General features: G+C 43.9%; 1 protein-coding gene across 1 annotated transcript in view; it reads left to right on the forward strand.

The window, feature by feature from the left end:
* Positions 1-4,300: 4,300 nt before the first annotated feature.
* The window catches only part of SDHB (succinate dehydrogenase complex iron sulfur subunit B), a 37,101-nt gene continuing 18,414 nt past the window's right edge, over positions 4,301-22,987 (forward strand). Inside the window, exons 1-2 of the mRNA XM_004093245.3 lie at positions 4,301-4,538; positions 13,577-13,704. Coding sequence (XP_004093293.2) covers positions 4,467-4,538; positions 13,577-13,704 — 200 coding nt within the window. The 5' untranslated portion in view covers positions 4,301-4,466. The remainder of the gene's footprint in view (positions 4,539-13,576; positions 13,705-22,987) is intronic.

Below are 22,987 nucleotides of genomic sequence, written 5' to 3' on the forward strand. Positions count from 1 at the left end.
TTATACCTCAATACCACTTGGGACGAATATTTGGCATAATATACCCAAACTAAATGACTGTGTGATGTACACACACACACACACAAACACACATTGTATACAAGCTCCTCTCTAACTGGAAATGACCCCAATATCCATTTCTCTGGTTATCCATCGCTGCATAAGTAACCAGTACAAAACTGACTACCTTGCAAGGGTGTCCAAGGGAAAGAATACAGTCATGGGCTCTCAGTTTGTGTTTCTGGTTGGGCCAATAAAGCCCCTTCCTCATGCCTCTTTTCCGCTTATCGCTAGAGACAGAAGCCAAAAACCATGGCTTCAGGCTGCTAAAAGCCTAAAACAAAACAAAACAACAACAAAACAAGGTGGTTGGACAAGCTTGCTAAAGCAACAACCACTTTATCTCAAGATTTTGTGGGTCAGGAATTTAGAATGGGACCAGCTGGGCAATTATTCTGCTCCAGGCATGCACTGCCATCTGAGGTCAGTATGAAACACCCAGCTGGGAGGAAGAAGGGCCATTCTGGGAAAGTTAACATGGCTTCATTCCCATGTTACATTCGTAGGGATGACTGGAAGGCTGAATCAGCTGGCACTGTTGGCCCGCATACCTACACATGACCTCTATAGCACGGTGGTCACATCATAGCATCATCAGAGGTCTTATATGACAATTCAGGACCCTCAGATAGAGTGTCTTAAGGGACTGGAAGTGAATGCTGCCTGTCTCAATGTCTAGGACCAAAAGCTTCTTGTGAAAAAGCCCAGCTTCACTTTCCTGTATTCTATTGATCAAAAAAGCCACAGAGCCCATGCAAATTCAAAGGGAAAGGAAACTGATTATCTTTCCATAAAAGGAGTGCCAAAGTGTATGCACTTTCTTCTCTACAACAGACACTGTTAAGAAAATAAAAGGACGAGCCACAGACTGAAATAAAATATTTACAAAACACATATCTGGTAGAGGATTGGTATCCAAAATATACACAGAATATTTAAAATTCAGTGTCAGGAAAACCACTCATTTGAAAAATTGGCAAAAACATCTGACCAGACACCTCACCAAATAAGATATACAGGGGGAAAATATGCATATAAAAATGTTCAACAGCCTATGTCGTTAGGAAATTGCAAATTACAGCAGCAATAAGTTACCACCACACTTTTATTAAAATGACTGGTGAGGATGTAGAATAACAGGAACTCTCATTCATTGCTGGGGGAATGCAAAATGGTACAGCCAGTTTGGAGGACAATGTGGTAGTTTCCTATAAAAATAAATGTACTCTTCTCACCATACTATCCTGCAGTCATGCTCCAAGGCATTTGCTAAAATGACTTAAAAACATGTCCGCAAAACAACTTGCACATGAATATTTACAGCATCTTTCTTTATAATACAAAATTTGGAAATGACCAAATAGGTGAGTACACAAACTGTAGAGCATCCATACAACAGAGTATGATTTAGCAATAAAAATGAACGATCAGGCCGGCACAGTGGCTCATGCCTGTAATTCCAGCACTCTGGGAGGCCGAGGTGGGCAGATCACCTGAGGTCAGGAGGTTGAGACCAGCCTGGCCAACATGGCGAAACCCTGTCTCTACTAAAAATACAAAAATTAGCTGAGTGTAGTGGTGGGCGCTTGTAACGCCAGCTACTTGGGAGGCTGAGGCAGGAGAATTTCTTGAACCTGGAAGGTGGTGGTTGCAGTGAGTGGACATCATGCCACTGCACGGCAGCCTGGAGCAAGATTGTCAAAAAAAAAAAAAAAAAAAGAATTGTCAAACCATAAGAACACTGTATGAATTCAACTACATGACATTCTTGAGGAAGCAAAGCTCTGGAGACAGTATAACGATCAAGGTTAAGGGGGTGGGTGGGTGAGCAGGTAGATTATGGGAGACTTTTAGGGCAGTAAAACTATTCTGTATGATACTGTAATGGTGGACACATGATATTATATATGACGTCAAAATCTGTAGGGTGTACAACACAAAGAATGAACTTTAATGTAGATTATGGGCTTTAATTAATTATAATTCAGTGAGTCATCTGTTGTAATAAATGCACTATACTAGTGAGAGATGTTAGTATTAGCAGAAACAGGAAGCCATGTGGGAGTATATGGAAATCTTTAGTACTTTCTGGTCAATTTTCCTTTAAATCTAAAGTGTTTTTTCTTTTGTTTTTTTTTTTTGTTTTGTTTTGTCTTGTTTTTCTTTTTTGGTGCGAAGTCTTGCTCCGTCTCCAGGCTGGAGCGCAGTGGCGCTCACTACACACCCCCTTTAATGAGGCCACAACTGGCAGTGTAGCGGGGTTCCAGTCAAGGACTCCAGAAACTTAGCCATCCAGCCAATTCACCTGGCCATCTCAATGTCTCCAGTAGCATCCACATGAGCTGTGAGAGTGGAAACCAAAGACTATAGAAAGGCGCCCTTCACATGTCAAAAACAAGCAGGCAGAAAGGGGGAAAAAATCACTCCTACGAAACCCCGGGACCTGCAGGGTTAACAATCTACACAAACGCCTGGGGTGACTGAAGAGGCAGGTGCCTTGGAGGCCCCAGGCCACTCCTGCCCAAGGTAAGTCCCAAGAGTGAGGCCAGCTCTGAGCAGATCCATGGAGGGGGCTGGAAAAGGAAGCTGAGATGACTAAAATGGAAACTCAGAAAAAAACAAAACCAAAAAGCCTTCTTCACAGAACTGCTGCGGGGATTAAGTGGGATAATGGACCATAATGTGTGGCGCAGAGTAGAAATTGTTTCTTATATTAAATGGCTAACAAAGCCACCAAGGACTGGGTGTCCTTCTCTGGGCACACCTTTTCTTACAGAACAGAGTTCACAGTGTCTAGCTGTCTGCTCACTTGCCGTCTCCACCACTAGAGAGTAAATTCAATGAGCAGTGACCACCTGGTTTGCTCATTCCCTGTAGCATCCCAGCGCTTGGTGCCTGCCGCATAGTAGCCACTCCATTCGTATTTATGAATGAATGAATGAACGAACAAAAGAATGGCACCTTTGCCAGCCACCCTTGAAATCACCTCAGCTCATTCACCAACTGCCCAGTTTGTCTGGGACTCTCAGTGCAGAAACCTGGGCAGCCTCAGGCAAGCTGCACGGTATGCGACAGAAACGCCTGACTCAAGCCAGTAAGCGTCAGAGATGAGTAATAATGACAAATTCTTAGGAAGGCCAGGCGTGGTGGCTCACGCCTGTAATCCCAGCACTTTGGGAAGTCGGAGCAGGATGACTGCTTGAGCCCAGGAGTTCGAGACCAGCCTGGGTAACATAGCCAGACTCCATCTCTACAAATAATTTTTTTAAAAAATTATCCGGGTGGCCGGGCACTGTGGCTCATGCCTGTAATCCCAGTACTTTGGGAGGCCGAAGTGGGTGGCTCACGAGGTCAGGAGTTGAAGACCAGCCTGGCCAAGATGGTGAAACCCCATTTCTACTAAAACCACAAAAAAATTAGCCGAGCATGATGGCGGACGCTTATAATCCCAGCTACTCGGGAGGCTGAGGCAGGGAATTGCTTGAACCCGGGAGGCGGAGGTTGCAGTGAGCCGAGATCGCCACTGCACTCCAGCCTGGGAGACAGAGCGAGACTCCATCTGAAAAAAAAAAAAAAAAAAAAAAAAAAAACTACCCGGGTATGGTTGCTCACACGCCTGTAGTCCCAGCTACTCGGGAGACTGAGGTGGGAGGATCGCTTCAGCCTGAGAAGTCGAGGCTGCAGTGAGCCAAGACTGCACACCGGCCTGGGTAACAGAGTGAGACCTTGTCTGGAAAAAAAAAAAAAAAAATTGGCCGGACGCAGTGGCTCATGCCTGTAATCCCAGCACTTTGGGAGGCCGAGGTGGGCGGATCACGAGGTCAGGAGTTCAAGACCAGTCTGGCCAAGATGGTGAAGCCCCGTCTCTACTAAAAATACAAAAAATTAGCCGGATGTGGTGGTGTGCGCCTGTAATCCCAGCTACTCGGGAGGCTGAGGCAGGAAAATAGCGTGAACCCGGGAGGCGGAGGTTGCAGTGAGCCAAGATCGCGGCATTGCACTCCAGCCCGGGGAGACAGTGCGAGACTCCATCTCAAACAAACAAAAATTCCAGGAAGAAAGGGGTTAAAATCGGGGCAGGGACCCGGATAGGATGGCTCCGCCCCATCTAAGTCTTAGCCCCACCCCCTAAAAGTAGCCCTGCCTCTCAGACTCCTCCCCTTTCTGAGAAGGTCACGGGGGAAGCCAAATGGGCATGCGCCGCTACTACGCTACTGCGCACGCTCGCTATGCTTGCCCCGCCTTCCCCCCGCCCACCCGGGAAACCGGAAGCCGCCTCCCACTTGGTTGCTCCTACGCGGCTAGCGGGTCCTCAGTGGAAGCAGGCTGGGCGCCGCGATGTTCGACGGGACACCGGCGGAGAGCGACCTCGGGGTTAAGGGGTGGGGCTGACATCAGGAGCCAAGATGGCGGCGGTGGTCGCGCTCTCCTTGAGGCGCCGGTTACCAGCCACAACCCTTGGCGGAGCCTGCCTGCAGGTGAGTCCTGGAGCCTCAGAGAGGGAAAAGTCAGGAAAGCCACAGAGACTGCCTGGAGCTGATGGGGCTGCGGAGAGACTAAGGAAGCATAGGGCAAGGCCTCAGGGAAATGGAGGACCTCCTCCCCCTGGTGCAGTGCTTTGGTGTGGCTTGGAGCATTCTTGTCAGTTATCTTTCTGCGCCTCGCAGCAGCTTGTGAGTTAGGGCACGGGCAATTTTTTACAGCTAAGGGGGCGGGGGGGGAAGTTCAGAAGGGACTTGAATTGCTCAAGGTCACATGGCAAGCGAATGACTCCTGGAACCAGAATCTGAATCCAGACATTGGAGTTCCAAGCCCTTTTTCTGCCACCAAACTATCGCCTCTGTAGAAGACAGAGACCTGCGGGGTGTGAAGGATGGGAACTGGGAAGCGAGGTAACTCCTCAAGGGTGCGAGGTTGAGGACCGGGATTGGTGAGGAAAGGACATGTGAATTGTTGGGGACAGGGCAGGGGAAGGGAGAGATGGAGGGAAATGCACCCAGCCCCCTACCTGGAAGGACCCCGGCGGTAGGTCGTGGGGGTTGCAGGAAAGACTGGGTTCCTTAAAGTAGTGTCACCACAGTTTCACTAGTATCCGCTCAGTGTTTCTGACTCTAAAGGTCATATAATAATACGGACCTTATAGAGTTGACATGGAATGACAGGTAGAGAGCTTGGCGCTGTTCTTGTTTATTACTATGCCATGTGCAGTAACAGATTTTCCCACGCCCCTTGTATGATCAAGAAACAACACATTTCTGACCTGCCTTCTAAGTGGGAACATTTAGAAGGGGAAGGGAAATTGCTTTTGTATACATAAGGGACTAAGGATTTGCAAATCCTTTCTAAGTCTGTTCCTCTTCTGGGCTTCTCAACAACCCCTTTAAGGTGGGCAAGCAAGAATTCTTACCCTCCTTTTTGGAGCTTTGAAAACTCGAGGCCCCCAGAAAGAAAATTTTTGGCTTGCTCAAAATATCATATTCCCAAGAAGCAGACCTGAGGCAGGTTTTTAACATGGTACCGGAAAAACTCCTTAGCATAGATCTTGGGACATGGTTGATGTCCAAGAAATTTTAGTTCCTCTTCCTCTCTTGCACCTAAATGAGGACATCTTTCATCTTAAGTACCTGCTATGGCTGCATAACACAGTACATATTGCCCATGTTCCAATCCTAGTTCTATCCAGCATGCTGTGTGTGAACTTGTATCCACTCTGCATCAGCCTTTCTGAAAAGGGGAGAGAGAGGAAGAAGACAGCCTACCAGAGCCTCAAGCGGACATCCTCTGAGTATTAAATTGATGATTGATAATGAGCTTGTTTACCTGTTCCTTTTATAGTTGCTGAGCAAACAATTAAATTGTGAGAGCCCCACTAATGAGAGAGAGAGTTCCAAGCCCCTTTTCTAGGAATGCATTGTAGAAAAGGCTAGTTTCATAGGTCATTGTTGTAATTCCAGGCAAGGCCTTTGCAGGGCCTCCTGAGGGCAGCAGAAAATAGAAGAGCCCCAAGGCCTCCCCTTCCTTGTGGGAATATACATTTATACCCACAAAAGCCACCTCAAAAGAATTCAGTAATGAGCTTGGTGTGTTACCTGTGGGTAACATTCAGGTTCAGGTTCTGAATTCTTTTTATGCATATAGTCTGACCACTGAACCACAATTCTGCCTCTAAGTATTTGTAATATATTAACTATTGTTTGTGTTGCCTTATTTCTTCATCTGGACTATGAACTCCTTTAGGACGAGAACCACCTACTTAAAAGTGTATATCTTGCCAGGTGCAGTGGCTCATGCCTGTAATCCCAGCACTTTGGGAGGCCAAGGTGGGTGGATCACCTAAGGTCAGCAGTTCGAGACCAGCCCGGCCAACATGGTGAAACCCCGTCTCTACTAAAAAAAAAAAAAATACAAAAATTAGCTGGGCGTGGTGGTGGGCACCTATAATCCTAGCTACACAGGAGGCTGAGGCAGGAGAATCGCTTGAACCTGGAAGGTGGAGGGTGCAGTGAGCTGACATCGCGCCATTGCACTCCACCCTAGGCGACAAGAGCAAAACTCAGTCTCAAAAAAAAAAAAAAAAAAAATTTTAAAAATGTGCATCTTGTTCCTTAGGCTGGCAGGGCTAGGATACCTATTTACAAATCAGAATAATACAAAGACTGATAAGGTTGCCAATCTTGTAGAGCAAAAATTATTTTCTGGGCTATGCTAGAAGCTTGACCACCCCCCCGCCTCCGTCATGAGGCAGATATTAATACTACCCACCCTTTACAAAGGAAGAAATAGAATCCGAAAAGCTAATAATTTGCAGAAGAATACACAGCTAGTGAGTGATAGAGCTTGGATTTCAAGCATCACCAATCACACTTTTCAGCAAGCCTGCACCTTGTATTTTACTCAGGCTTATCTTCATACAGTCCTTTTTGCCTTCTTCCTCTCTATTTCCCCACCTTCTTCTCTGGCCTCCAAATCTTTATCCACTCCATCCAACTCCAAGCCTGCACCCTAAGGACACTTTACTAGAGGAACAACAACCAGCCTTCAGCACCATTCAGAATTCACCCTTCTCAGTTCAGTTGTTGCTTACCTTGCTTAAATTATAAACTATGAAGTTCATATTATCCCAGATTTCCTAGGAATATACTTTCTGCCTTGAATACTCATTAGTCTTGTAGATTAACGTGAAAATGCTTTCAAGGGGCCTTCTTTCATTTTGGATTTGTAGTATAAATTGCTGGACAGGTAACAAGGGGAAACAATCATATAGTCTCATTGTATGATTAGAGTAACAACTTCTCTTGTTCCTTGGATCTCATTGTGAAATGGAATTATCTTTTTGCACTGTTCCATTTTATGTTTGCATTTTCACTACTGGTTATAATGGCTAAAAGGTTGGATTTTTGAATCAAGTGACCTGTGTTGCTATATGATCCTATCCTCATCTTTTAACTGGGAACAACAAAACATTTTTCATAGAGATGTTATAAAGATTAGAGATTATTTGGCACAGTGTCTGACACATAAAGGTTGAATGAATGAAATCTGGCAAATTTTTAGATATATGTATTCAGCGAATTTTTTGGTGGATCACAGATAACATAATCCTGAGAATTAACTCTTTGTACGGACCTCAAGATGAGCAAAGCTCCATCACTTTCAGAACCATGACCACCTCTGGTGATTGTGATTTCAGAATCTTCCTTCATTCTGGTAAACCCCCTTTTCCCCATCAAATATTGTATGAAATACATTTTTTTTTTTTTTGAGACAGAGTCGCGCTCACCTTGTTGCCCAGGATGGAGTACAGTGGTGCAATCTCGGCTCAGCATAACCTCCGCCTCCTGGATTCAAGCAATTCTCCTGTCTTGGCCTCCCAAGTAGCTGAGATTACAGGTGCCCGCCACCACGTCTGTCTAATTTTTTTGTATTTTTAATAGAGACGGGGTTTCACCGTGTTGGCCAGGCTGATCTTGAACTCCTGACCTCAGGTAATCCACCCACCTCGGCCTCCCAAAGTACTGGGATTACAGGCATGAGCCACCATGCCTGGCCTATAAAATACATTTTTGACACAAAACAAATTTAAATTAGTTGTACTGAAAAAAAAATGATGACATTTTGGGGCACTCCAAAACTGATGTTGGGATATATTGACTTAGATATTCAGTGTAGTACATCCTGGCATTGCTCTTATTTCACATCATTCATATGATAAGACTTTTTAAAAATTTAAATTAGCTCTAATACAAACTTAATCCTTTTGGAAAGATAATACATGATCAATTAGCCATGTAGAGTGGACATGAAACAGATATTTAAATATTATAAAGAAATGTTGAAGGGAAAACCTCATTGCAGGTAACCACAGTCATCCCACAGGCCTTGTGGTTCTGATACCCAGCTTGATAGAGCCTAATGCCTGTTGCCCACTGATAATACTAAATCAGGCTTTAGAACTAAGGGGTTATGCCTGGTGTGGTGGCTCACACCTGTTATCCAGCACTTTGGGAGGCTGAGGGATCACGACGTCAGGAGTTCAAGACCATCCTGGCTAAAACAGTGAAACCCCATCTCTACTAAAAATACAAAAAAATTAGCCGGACGTGGTGACACACACCTGTAATCCCAGCTACTCGGGAGGCTGAGGCAGGAGAATTGCTTGAACCCAGGAGGCAGAGAGATCTCGCCACTCCACTCCAGCCTGGGTGACAGAGTGAGACTGTCTCACAAAAAAAAAAAAAAAAAAAAAAGAACTAGGGGATTATACTCCAGTCTCAGATTCTGTTTAAAGCCAGATTAGGGGCCGGGCACCATTGCTCACACCTGTAATCCCAATACTTTGGAACGCCGAGGCAGGTGCATCACTTGAGGCCAGGAGTTTGAGACCAGCCTGGCCAAATGGCAAAACCCTGTCTGTACTAAAAATACAAAAATTAGCCGGACTTGATGGCACATGCCTGTAATCCCAGCTACCCGGGTGGCTGAGACAGGAGAATTGCATGAGCCCAGGGGGGTGGAGGTTGCAGCGATCCAAGATCGTGCCACTGCACTCCAGCCTGAGCAACAGAATGAGACTCTCCAAAAAAGAAAAAAAAAGTCCAAGTTAGGGCCAGGCACAGTGGCTCACACCTGTAATCCCAACACTTTGGGAGGCTGAGATGGGAGGATTGCTTAAGCCCAGGAATTCCATACCAGCTTAGCCAACATGGCAAGACCCTGTCTCTACAAAAATTAGCTGGACATGATGGTGTGCACCTATAGTCCCAGCTACTTGGGAGGCTGAGTCAGGATGATTGCCCGAGCCCAGGAGTTCGAGGCTGCAGTGAGCCATGTTCTCCAGCCTGGGCAATAGAGCTAGACCATGTGTCTATAAAAATAAAAAATAAAGGTCGGGCATGGAGGCTCGCAGCTATAATCCCAGCACTTTGGGAGGCCAAGGCAGGCAGATCACCTGAGGTCAAGAGTTCAAGACCAGCCTGGCCAACATGGTGAAACCCCGTCTCTACTAAAAATATAAAAATTAGCTCAGCGTGGTGGCAGGCACCTGTAGTCCCAGCTACTCAGGAGGCTGAGGCGGGAGAATCGTTTGAAGCTGGGAGATGGAGGTTGCAGTGAGCCGAGATCGCGCTGTTGCACTCCAGCCTGGGTGACAAGAGCGAGACCCCATCTCAAAATAAATAAATAAATATTTTTAAAAATAAATGAAAAATAAAAATGTCCAAATTAGAAGGTAAAAACTTGAAGTAGCCCCATTTTTTAAAAGGCATATTGTCCCACTTACTCTACTACCTGCCTCAGGCACAGCAGCCACCCACTCTGGAAAATAGTTTTGTCAGTTGCTTAAAAAAAACTAAACTTGTAGCTACCATACAGCCCAACAATTAACACACCTGGGTGTTTATCCTCAGAAATGAAGACTTAACGTTCACACAGAAATTTGTCCACAAATGTTCATCTCAGCTTTATTCATGTCACCAAAAATTAGAAACACCCCCAATGTCCCTCAGTAGTTACATGGTTAAGCAAACCATGGTACATCATACCTTGGAGTGCTACTCAGCTATGACAAGAAAAAAGCTATTGCTGTACACAGCAACTTGGATGAATCTCTGGAGAATTCGGCTGAATGAAAAAAGCCAATTCCAAAAGGCTACATACCAGATGATTATATTGATAAAACATTCTTGAAATGACTGAATTTGAGAAGCAGAGAACAGATTAGTGATTGCTAGGGCTTAAGGAGTACAGGGGAGGGAGGGTGGGAGGAAGTGGACAGGGCTATAAAAGGGCAATATTAGTGATCCTGTGCTTATAGGAATGTCCCGTATCTTGACTAGCACTGTCAGTATTCTGGTTGTGGTGGTGTGCTACAGTTTGCAAGATGTTCCTGTTGGGGAGACTGGGTAAAGAGTATGTGGGCCCTGGCATGGTGGCTCATGCCTATATCCCAACTCTTCGGGAGGGCCAGGCAGAGGATCAGTTGGGGCCAGGAGTTCAAGACCAGCCTAGGCAACATAGTGAGACCCCCATCTCTACAAAAATAAATGTAAAAAAACTAACTGGGCATGGTGGCACATGCCTGTAGTCCTAGCTACTGAGGAAGCTGAGATGGGAGGATTGCTTGAGTCCAGAAGGTTGAGGCTGCAGTGAGCTGTGATCATGCCACTGCACAATCAGTGACAGAGCAAAACTCTTTTTTTTTTTTTTTTTTTTTTTAGTTTGAGTCTCACTTTATCACCCAGGGTGGTATACAGTGGCGCAGTCTTAGCTCACTGCAAACTTTTACCTCCCAAGTTCAAGCGATTCTCCTGCCTCAGCCTCCCAAGTAGCTGGGATTACAGGTGCACGCCACCACACCCAGCTAATTCGTTTTTTGTATTTTTAGTAGGGACAGGGTTTCACCATGTTGTCTGGGCTGGTCTTGAATTCCTGACCTCAGGTGATTTCCCAACCTCAGCCTCCCAAAGTGCTGGGATTACAGGTAAGAAGAGTATGTGGAGTCTCAGTATTATTTTCTTTGTTTTGTTTTGTTTTGTTTCTTTGAAACAGGGTCTCACTCTGTCGCACAGGCTGGAGTGCAGTGGCGCAATCTTGGCTCACTGAAACCTCCGCCTCCCAGGGTCAAGCGATTCTCCTGCCTCCGCCTCCCAAGTAGCTGGGATTACAGACATGTGCCACCACACCGGGCTAATTTTTGTATCTTTAGTAGAGACGGAGTTTCACCATGTTGGCCAGGCTGGTCTTGAACTCCTGACCTCAAGTGATTCGTCTGTTTGGCCTCCCAAAGTACTGGGATACAGGTGTGAGACACTGCACCTGGCCTCAGTATTATTTTCTATAAATGCATATGAATCTATAATTATTTAAAAATGAAAAGGTTGGCCAGGCACGGTGGCTCACGCCTGTAATCTCAGCACTTTGGGAGGCCAAGGCAGGCAGATCACCTGAGGTTGGGAGTTTGAGACCACCCTGACCAACATAGACAAACCACATCTCTACTAAAAATACAAAATTAGCTGGGCCTGGTAGCGCATGCCTGTAATCTCAGCTACTTGGGAGGCTGAGGCAGGAGAATCGCTTGAACCGGGGAGGCGGAGGTTGTGGTGAGCCAAGATCGCACCATTGCACTCCAGCCTGGGCAACAAGAGCGAAACTCAGTCTCAAAAATAAATCAATCAATAAATAGGTTATTTAAAAAAAAAAAAGCATTGAACTATGGTTGTATGCAGTAACATATGAATCTCAGAAGCATTATGTTGAGTGAAAGAAGCTAGACACGAGACTATGTACTGTATGATGCCATTTATATGAATTCTGTAAAAGGCAGACTCGTGATGATAGCTGATCAGTTGCTAAGGGTAGGGAAAAGGGACTTATGTTTGCCATCAAGGGCACAAAAGACCTTTTTGGATGGAAATATTCTGTTGTAATTGTGGTAGCATTACATTGCTTTGTCAAAACTCATCACATTATACCTTAAAATTAGTGAATTTTATTATAATGAATTATACCTTATTAAATCTCACAGAAAAAAGACCAAAAAAAAATGGGACATTAAGCAAGCAGTCCACTGGAGCTGATACCTTCAGGAATCTTTCCTCTCACTTCCTCCCAAATACCACAAGGTGGCATTAGATGTTCATGTCGGTTTACAAAATGGGGTTCCCGGTGAAAAACATTTGTAGAAATGGCTTTCCTTTTGTTGATGATTTTAGCCAGCTTGGTGATAAGGTAAAACATAGCTTTCATCTTAACTTTCATTTTCTTCATATATTTTCTTCTTTTCTACTGTTAGCTGATGTTTGTATTTTCAGCTTCAGTTAATACTGGACACTTTACCAAGAAATAATGTTACTGGTAGAGGGTCTTGACCACAAGTCGTCCAGGTTTTTGGCATGTTGAACAAAAAATTGGACAAAACATGCAAACAAAGCAACAGAAGACGAAAGCATAGATTTATTGAAATGAAAGTACACTCCACAGAGTAGGAGTGGGATCGAGCAAAGTGGTTCAAGAGCCCCAGCTGCACAATCTTCTGGGATTAAAGTACCCTATGCAGGTTTCCTATTGGTTACATCCTATGCAAGTGAAGACTTGGCGCGAGACGAATCAGAGGCTGTAGTGAAGGCTCCCTGTCTCCAAACCCTATTCTCCTGCCTCAGTAATAAACACCACTGCATCTTTTTGTAATTAGTCAATTAACCTTCCGAGTTTTTACTTTTCTATATCACTTTATTTTAAAAATTAGCAGTCCTGGAATATAGTCTTTTCTTTCTTTCTTTTTTCTTTTTTATTTTGTATTTTTGAAAAAGAGTCTCACTCTGTTGCCCAGGCTAGAGTGCAGTGGCATGATCTTGGCTCACTGCAGCCTCAACCTCTCAGGCCCAAGCAGTCCTCCCACCTCTGCCTCCTGAGACGCACACTTCCACACCCAGCTAATTTTTTTATTTTTTGTAGAGATGGGGTTTTGCCATGTTTCCCAGGCTGGTCTCAAACTCATGAGCTCAAGCAATTCTCTCACTTCTGCCTCCCAAAGTGCTGAGATTGCAGGCATGAGCCACCACCCTCAGACCATACCCCACACTCCTTCCCCTTAATTCTGGTTTGTCAAGCCTCCACTTAGATGTCATTTGAGGAGCCTTCTCTGACTCTTCACTCATTGTAGGCTCTGCTGTATTCATCCAGAGCTCCCTGTACTTTCCCATCAGTATCACTCTTTATATTCATTGTGAATGTTTAATTTAACTCTTGTTCACTACAAAGTAAGTTCTGTGAAGATGAAGGTTTTTGTGTATTTTATTAAGTGCTATATCACTAGCCCCTAATACCATGTCTGATATATTAGCATACGATAGGTGCTTAATACTTGTTGGATATTGAATGACTGCCTTTTCCAAGAAGATTATGTATCAGTAATGTGTGAGTTTATATCCAGCGTTACATCTCTTGTGCCAGCAAAATGGAATTATCTTGCATTTCTTTTTTTTTTTTCCTTTTTATGAACTTTTAAAAATTTCAGGCCTCCCGAGGAGCCCAGACAGCTGCAGCTGCAGCTCCCCGTATCAAGAAATTTGCCATCTATCGATGGGACCCAGACAAGGCTGGAGACAAACCTCATATGCAGACTTATGAAGTTGACCTTAATAAGTGAGTATCTCTGTGAAAGCCAGGTATTGAAGGAGAGTTCTTGATTTGATTTAGGGATGTGCTTTTCACATCCTTGGAAGGCTTAAAAATCCGAGATCATCTGGTAGCTCTGTTTTTAAAACAAGAATGAGGTTGGGCCTGGCACGGTGGCTCACGCCTATAATCCCAGCACTTTGGGAGGCTCAGGCGGGCAGATCATCTGAGGTTGGGAGTTCGAGACCAACCTGGCCAACGTGGTGAAACCCCATCTCTACTAAAAATACAAAAATTGGCCGGGCGCGGTGGCTCACGCCTGTAATCCCAGCACTCTGGGAGGCCGAGGCAGGCGGATCACGAGGTCAGGAGATCAAGACCATCCTGGCTAACACGGTGAAACCCCGTCTCTACTAAAAAATACAAAAAAATTAGCCGGGCGAGGCGGCGGGCGCCTGTAGTCCCAGCTACGCGGGAGGCTGAGGCAGGAGAATGGCGTGAACCCTGGGGGACGGAGCCTGCAGTGAGCCAAGATCGTGCCACTGCACTCCAGCCTGGGTGAAAGAGCGAGACTCCTTCTCAGAAAAAAAAATACAAAAATTAGCTGGGTGTAGTGGCTCATGCCTGTAATCCCAGCCACTCAGGAGGCGGGGGCACAAGAATTGCTTGAAACCAGGAGGCAGAGGTTGCAGTGAGCTGAGATCATGCCATTGCACTCCAGCCTGGGCAACAGAGTGAGACTCTATCTCCAAAAAAAAAAAAGAATGAGGTTGGTACCTGATTCAGAAAAATAATACCAAAATAATTTCCAAATGAAAGTATGACAAATTTCTAGAAATACTGGTATAATTAACTTTAAGCACAGTATTTAAAGTCATTTAGTTATATTACCATTTTTTTTAATGCTGAATGTATTGATTATATCTTATATATCTGGACCTGTGTTTTCTATAATAATAACAGAACCGCCAGAAACTTGCCTCGAATGGACAAGGTAGAGATGTGGTTAAAATGTTAAAAATTGGGCCGGGCGCGGTGGCTCACACTTGCAATCCCAGCACTTTGGGAGGCCGAGGCGGGCGGATCACGAGGTCAGAAGATTGAGACCACGGTGAAACCCCGTCTCTACTAAAAATACAAAAAATTAGCCGGGCGTGGTGGCGGGCGCCTGTAGTCCCAGCTACTCGGAGAGGCTGAGGCAGGAGAATGGCATGAACCCGGGAGGCGGAGCTTGCAGTGAGCCGAGATTGCGCCACTGCACTCCAGCCTGGGCGACAGAGCGAGACTCTGTCTCAAAAAAAAAAAAAAAAAAAAGTTAAAAATTGGACTTGTGTGTTAGTTTTCTATTTCTGTCAGAGCAAATTACCACAAACTTAGTGACTTAAAACAACCTAAATGTATTATCTTACAGTTCTGTAGGTCAAAAGACTGGTATAGTCTCATCAGACTAAAATCAAGGTGTCAGCAGGCTGCATTCCTTTCTGGAGCCTAGAGGAAAATATTTTTTGCTCATTTGCGCTATTGGTGGAATGCAGTTCCTTGTGGTTGTGAGCCCGAGGTCCCTGTCATTCTGCTGACTGTAAGCTGAGGGCTGTTCCAAGCTTCTAGAGGCTGCTGCATTCCTTGGCTCTTGGCCTCTTCTTCCATCGTCAAAAGCAGCAGCAGCAGCAGCAGGTTGGGTCCTTCTTCACATCGCATCTCTCAAAATCACTCTTCTTCCAACATCTTTCACTTTTAAGGAACTCTACAGTTAGCCAAAGAAAAGAAAGAATCTAGCAAGTTAGTCTCTAGCCTCCTGCTCCTCCACTCCACGCCCCCATACAACCAGAACTGTTCTCTGATCTATTTTATGTGTAAGTGAATAAGTGTTTTATTTGTTTCGAACAAAAGCTTCTGTGGCACCAAAAAAACAGTTTGAGTACCACGAATACTCTAAATGCTTATTTTGACTTTCTGTGATGACACATAAGTGCTGTTAATGAGGTAGCATTAATTGATATATAACCTTCTTAAACAAAATTTTCAAATACTCAGCAACCAAAAGTCCCTAGCAAAATTCAAAGGAATAGAAATTGCACAGACCACATTTTTGGACCAAAATACAATAAAACTAAACTCATATTAAAAATATAAACAGGCCGGGCGCGGTGGCTCACGACTGTAATCCCAGCACTTTGGGAAGCCGAGGCAGCTGGATTGCTCGAGGTCAGGCATTCAAGACTAGCCTGGCCAACATGGTGAAACCCCGTCTCTACTAAAATATAAAAATAAGCTGGGCGTTGTGGCAGGTGCCTGTAATCCCAGCTATTTGGGAGGCTGAGGCATGAGAATCACTTGAACCTGGGAGACGGAGGTTGCAGTGAGCCGAGATCGCGCCACTGCACTCCAGCCTGGGTGACAGAGCAAGACTCTGTCTCAAAAAAAAAAAAATGGCCGGGCGGTGGCTCACGTGTATCCAGCTTTGGGAGGCGGGCGGGGGATCACAGGTCAGGAGACGGACATGGTGAAACCCGTCTCTAAAAAAAAAAAAAGCGGGGGGTGGCGGGCGCTGAGTCCAGCTACTCGGAGGCTGAGGCAGGGAATGGGTGACCAGGAGGTGGAGTTGCAGTGAGCGAGATCACGCCACTGCACTCCAGCCTGGGCGACAGAGCAAGACTCGTCTCAAAAAAAAAAAAAAAAAAAAAAATAATAATAATAATAATAAAACCATACTGCTTAGAAACTAAAAAAAAGTACATTTCTAACTACCTATTTGATCAGGAACACGTAAAAAATATTGCCAGATACTTATAAAATAAAGACGTTGCAAATCAAAACTTAGACTATGTGGCTAAAACTGGAAGAGTTAAATTCCTAACTTTTTTTTTGAGTCAGGGTCTCGCTGTCACCCAGGTTACAGTGCAATGGCATGCTCACGGTTCACTGCAGCCTCAGTCTCCCGGGCTCAAGCAATCCACCTGCCTCATCCTCCTGAGTAACTGGGACTATAGGCACATGCCACCACACCCAGCTAAGTTTTGTATTTTTTGTAGAAATTGAGTTTCACTATGTTGCCCAGCCTGGTCTCAAACTCCTGGGCTCAAGCAATCCACTCGTTTTAGCTTCCCAAAGTCCTAGGATTACAGGCATGAGCCATAGCACCCAGCCCATAACTATTTTTTAGTGATAAAAAATTCAAAGAATCTTTGGGTTCACTTCCAGTTTTGGCACAGTAGCTCTCATCAGACTAACCCTCCTACAAATAACAATTATCAACTCTGGACAAAAATATAAGAAAGAACTGCCTGAACAGTAGAGAAGGACCACGAGTGGGCAGACATTGGAGGGGAGTTGATACTTGGAAGAAGGAAATGTCGTTGGACAAATTACCATTTTACTCTTACATGATTTTGCTGAGGACAAGTCTAAGTTGGTATGGGAAGTAATGGGACTAACAGTTGGATGGAAAACCACAATCTGGCTGGGTGCGTTGGCTCATGCTTGTAATCCCAGCACTTTGGGAGGCCAAAGCAGGCCAACGTGGTGAAATCCCATCTCTACTAAAAATACGAAAATTAGCCAAGCATGGTGGCACATGCCTGTAATCCCAGCCACTTGGGAGGCTAATGGGGGAGAATCACTTGAATGTGGGAGGCGGAGGTTGCAGTGAGCCAATTAGACAGGTGTGTGACGCGCGCCTGTAGTCCCAGCTACTCGAGGCTGAGGCAAGGGAATCGCTTGAACCCGGGAGGCGGAGGTTGCAATGAGCCAAGATCGCACCACTGCACTCCAGCCTGGGCAACAGAGTGAGACTCTGTCTCAAAAAAAAAAAAAAAGAAAAAAAATCTTAGCTTGAATAACCAGAAGATACATTTTGGGCCTTCCACAACCACTAGGAAATGAGGGGGAAAGCCTGGAAAGAAGAGAAACGCAGAGGAGGAGCACTAAATGCTGTTCATGAACTCTGCCCAAATCTTGCATTCAGCCATATTAATTGCCTGTGTAAAATTTTAAAATCCACACTTTTCAGAAAAACATAATGCAATCCAGATTCTCTACAGCATATTAATTTTTCTTTTTTCTTATTTTTTATTTTTTTATTTTGAGTCTGAGTTTCACTCTGTCACCTGGACTGGAGTACAGTGATGCGATCTTGGCTCATTGCAACCTCCGCCTCCCGGGTTCAAGCGATTCCCTTGCCTCAGCCTCTTGAGTAGCTGGGACTACAGGCGTGCGTCACACACCTGTCTAATTTTTGTAGTGGAGTTGGGGTTTCGCCATGTTGGCCAGGCTGGTCTTGATCTCCTGGCCTCAGGTGATCCACCCACCTCAGCCTCCCAAAGTGCTGTGATTACAGGCATGAGCCACCGCGCCCAGTGGAATTTAAAGAATTTTTAAATTTCCTCATAGATGAAGGAAATTATGCTCATAATGAAATAGGAAATTTCAGTAGAGAAGTAGAAACTATTGAAAAGCCAAATGGAAAATCTAGTACTGAAAAATACAATATTTGAAAAGGAAAATTTACCGGATGGCCTTAACAGCAGATTGGAAATGGCAATAAGAATCAGCAAACTTAAAAATATTAATAGAAGTTATCTGGTTTTTTGTTGTTGTTTGTTTGTTTCTTGAGACGGAGTCTTGCTCTGTCACCCAGGCTGGAGTGCAGTGGCGCAATCTTGGCTCACTGCAACCTCTGCCTTCCAGGCTCAAGCGATTCTCCCACCTCAGCCTCCTGAGTAGCTGGGATTATAGACGTGCACCACCACGCCCAGCTAATTTGTTGTATTTTTAGTAAAGACAAGGTTTTGCCATGTTGGCAGGCTGGTCTTGAACTCCTGACCTCAAGTGATCCGCCCGCCTCGGCCTCCCAAAGTGCTGGGATTCCAGATGTGAGCCACCATGCCTGGCTGAAATCATCTGTTCTTAAGAGAAAGATTTTTGAAAAGGGAAAGCGCTCCTGTGATCTATGGAACAGCATCAAAAGGTCTAGGGCAGGCATGGTGGCTCATGTCTGTAATCCCAGCACTTTGGGAAGCTGAGGCAGAAGGATCACTTGAGGCCAGGAGTCCAAGACCAACTTGGGCAACCTGTGAGACCTTGTCTCTACCAAAAAAATTTTTTCTTTGAAAAATTAGCCAGGCGTGGTGGCACATACCTGTAGTCCTAGCTACTTGGGATGCTGAAGCAGGAAGATAGCTTGAGCTTAGGTAGTTGAGGCTGCTATGAGCTATAATTGTGCCACTGTACTCCAACCTGGGCAATAGAGTAAGACCGTGGATGGGTGAGTGGATGGATGGATCTAACACACATGTAATTGGACTTCCAGAAAAAACGGAGAGAAAGAAAAGGCAAAGTAAATATCTATTTGAAGAACTCATAGCCAAGAATTTCCTGAGCCCATGAAAGACATAATTTACGTATCCAAGAAGCTTAGTGAACCCCAACTAGGTAAATAAAAATAAAACTATGCCCTGTTCCATGAAGTCAAGTTGCTGACGACCAAAAATAGGAGAAAATCTTGAAAGCAGCTGGAGAAAAACAACATGTTACATACAAGGAAACCATGTGAAACATTGCTGACTTCTCATCAGAAACTAAAGGCCAAGAGACAGTGAAATACTGTCTTTAAAGTACTAAAAGAAAAATTGTCAGCCTGGAATTCCACGTTCAGAAAAAAAGATTCTTCAAGATTATTATGAAATAAAAACATTTTCAGATAAACAGAAAAGAAAAGAATTCATGGCCAGAAGACCAGTACTACATGAAATGCTATAGGAAGTTAGGCTGAGGAAAAATAATACCAGGTGGAAACTTGGCTCTTAGAAAAGGAACGAAGAGCATTGGACATGGTAGATATGAAAGGATTTTTCCTCTTAATTTTGTTAAAATTAATATGACTGTTTAAAGCAAAGTTATTATATTGTATTCTATAATATATAATTCACATAGATGTAATGCATATGATAACTATAGCGTAGGGGCTGGGAACAGCAGGTAAATAGACCTATAATAATGTAGCAGGATTCTTGCATTACATAAAGTTGCACAATAGTAACTCTAAATAGGTATAAAAAGTTAAAGATGTAAATTATGTAAAGTATAATTCTAGAGTAACTTTTTTTTTTCTTCTGAGACAGGGCCTCACTCTGTCATCCAGGCTGGAAGGCAGTTGCACGATCATGGCTCACTACACCCTCCCAGGCTCAACCAAGCAATCCTCCCTCCCTGAGACCTCCTAGGCTCAAGCAATCCTCCCACCTCAGCCTCCCGTGTACCTGGGACTACAGGCATGTACCACTATGCCTGGCCAATTTTTTTTTTTTTTTTTTGTAGAGACAGGGTTTCACTATGTTGCCCACACTGGTCTCCTGGGCTCAAGCAGTCCTCCTGCGTCAACTTCCCAAAGTGCTAGGATTACAGGTGTGAGCCACCATGCCCAGCCAAGAGTAATTATTTTTTTAAATGCAAAGAGATATAGCTAAAAAGCCAATATATAAATTAAAACTGATTTCTAAAAATACTTACTTAGTCTAAAAATATTACTTAGAATAAGAAAAGAAGAAGAGAACAGCAGCAAAATGATGGAACAAATAGTAAAATGATAGACCTAAATCCAGCCACATCAGTAACTATATTAAATGTAAAAACCATTAAATACTCCCAGTTAAAAAGCCAACAGTGTCAGAATAGATTTTTTTTAAAAAAGCAAAACCTAGCCATATGCTGTTTTAAGTGGAAGAAAAAGCGCAAGAAAAAATAAAGAAATACGTTTGAAAATCAATGTGATTCACCATATTAACAGAATAAAGCGGGAAAACCCATTTGATTGCTTTAATATATGCAGAAAAACATTTGGCAAGATTCAACACTCATTCATGATTTTTAAAAATGATAATGGGTTAAATAATTTTCACAGCGTCTATATTTTAACAGAATAAATAAAATTTATAAGGAATTTGAATTAAAAGGAATAGTCCTAATTTTACTTAAATAATAATAACTACTAATAGGAAGAGAAGGGAACTTCCTCAGCCAGATGAAGACTGTGAAAATCACAGCTAATAGCATACTCTATTGTGAGATACTGAACACTTTCCCCATAAGATCAGGAACAAGGAAGGTTGACTCTGTATTTGAGTTCAATGTTGTACTGAAGGTTCTAGCCAGTCTATCAAAGGCAAGTAAAAGAAGTAGAAGGCATATGTAAGCTTGGAAAGGAAGAAATTAAACTAACTCTAGTCACAGGCAACATGATTTTTTATATAGAAAATTTCAGGGAGTCTACAAAACTAAAAGAATAAGTAAATTTAGCAAGGCTGCAAGATGTAAGGTCAGTATGCAAAATACTACTTTTGTGTGTGTGTATTTCAGTGGCTACAGATAATTCTATTTATACTAACATCAGCCATTCAAAATTTTACTGGAGGCTTAGCCAGGGAAATTGGGCAAGAAAAAGAAAGAAAAGGAAATTGGAAAAGAAGAAGTAAAACTGTCTCTCATAGATAACATAATCTTTTACACAAAACCTTGGGCAGGCGCAGTGGCTTGTGCTTGTAATCCCAGCATTCTGGAAGGCTGAAGCAGGAGAATTTTTTTTTTTTGAGACAGACTTTTCGCTCTTGTTGCCCAGGCTGGAGTGCAATGGCACAATCTCGGGTCACCGCAACCTCCACCTCCCAGATTCAAGCAATTCTCCTGTCTCAGCTTCCCAAGTAGCTGGGATTACAGGTGCCTGCCACTACGCCCAGCTAATTTTTTTGTATTTTTGTTGGAGATGGATTTTCTCCATGTTGGTCAGGCCGATCTCGAAATCCTGACCTCAGGTGATCTGCCCACTTCGGCCACCCAAAGTGCTGGGATTGCAGGTGTGAGCCACTGTGCCTGGCCTGAAGCAGGAGAATTGCTTGAGCCCGGGATTTGGAGACCAGCCTGGGCAACAAAATGAGACCCCCATCTCTACAAAAAAGCAAACAAAAAATTAGCCAGGCTGGGTGCGATGGCTCACGCCTGTAATCCCAACACTTTGAGAGGCCAAAGCGGGCAGATGGCTTGAGTCCAGGAGTTCAAGACCACCCTGGACAACATGGCAAAACCCTATCTCTACTAAAAATACAAAAATTAGCCGGGCATGGTAGCACACACCTGTAATCCCAGCTTCTTGGAAGGCTAAGGCACAAGAATTGCTTGAACCTGGGTGGCACAGGTTGCAGTGAGCCAAGATCACGCCACTGCACTCCAGCCTGGGCGACAGAGCAAGACTGTGTCTCAAAAAATTTGCGAGGTGTGGTGGCACACTCCTCTAGTCCGAGCTACTTGGGAGGGTGGGGTGGGAGGATCACTTGAACCCAGGAGGTCCAGGCTGCAGTGAGCCATGATTCCATGCCCTACATTCCAGCCTGGGCAACAGAGGGAGACCCTGTCTCAAAAAAAAAAAAAAAAAAAAAAAAAAAATTTATATATGTATACATAAAAGACATTGCCCCCCAGGAACTATTAGAACTAATGAACAAATTCAGCAAGGTTGCAGGACACAAAACGGGTATACAGAAATCAAACATAGTTTAGTTTTTTATTATACATAATTTGTCCATGTTTATTTCAACCTATGTCTGTCCATCCTCATTTTATATTGTACCATGTTTTAATTATAGTTCTATTTCCTTCTAATCCGACTCTGAAACCCTACTTTGTAGCTATGTATACACACACAAAAAACATAGCTGTATTCTTTCATTTTCACCACAGCATAATTCTTTTTCTGAAAATACTGACGTGTAGCAGATACTAGCAGATAAATGTATTTTTCTAGGCTAGGCATGGTGGCTCACACTTGTAATACCAGCACTTTCTTTGTGAGGCCAAGGCAGGAGGATTGCTTGAGGCCAGGAGTTTGAGACCAGCCTGGGCAACAATAGCAAGACTTAGTCTCTACAGAAAAAATGTGTGTGTGTGTGTATACATACGTATTTATATATATATTTATATTTATTCGTATTTATTTATATTTATATATGTAAAACCCTGCTTACCTAGAAAAAAAGCCTCTGTCAGTACTGTTAAAAAAACAAAAATTGGATTTCTGTACACTAGCAATGAACAATCCTAAAATGAAATTTAAAAACTATTTTCCATATAACAGCATCAAAAAAGAAATTCTTAGGAACAAATTATATGGGCAACAAGACAAAACCCCATCTCTACAAAAAAAGTTAGCTGGGCATGATGACCTGCGCCTATAGTCCCAGCTACTCAGAGGCTGAGGTGGGAGAATCGCTTGAGCCTGGGAGGTCGAACCTGCAGTGAGCTGTGATCACAACACTGCACTCCA

This window comes from Nomascus leucogenys, chromosome 24, assembly GCF_006542625.1.
Source record: "Nomascus leucogenys isolate Asia chromosome 24, Asia_NLE_v1, whole genome shotgun sequence".
NCBI lineage: Eukaryota > Metazoa > Chordata > Mammalia > Primates > Hylobatidae > Nomascus > Nomascus leucogenys.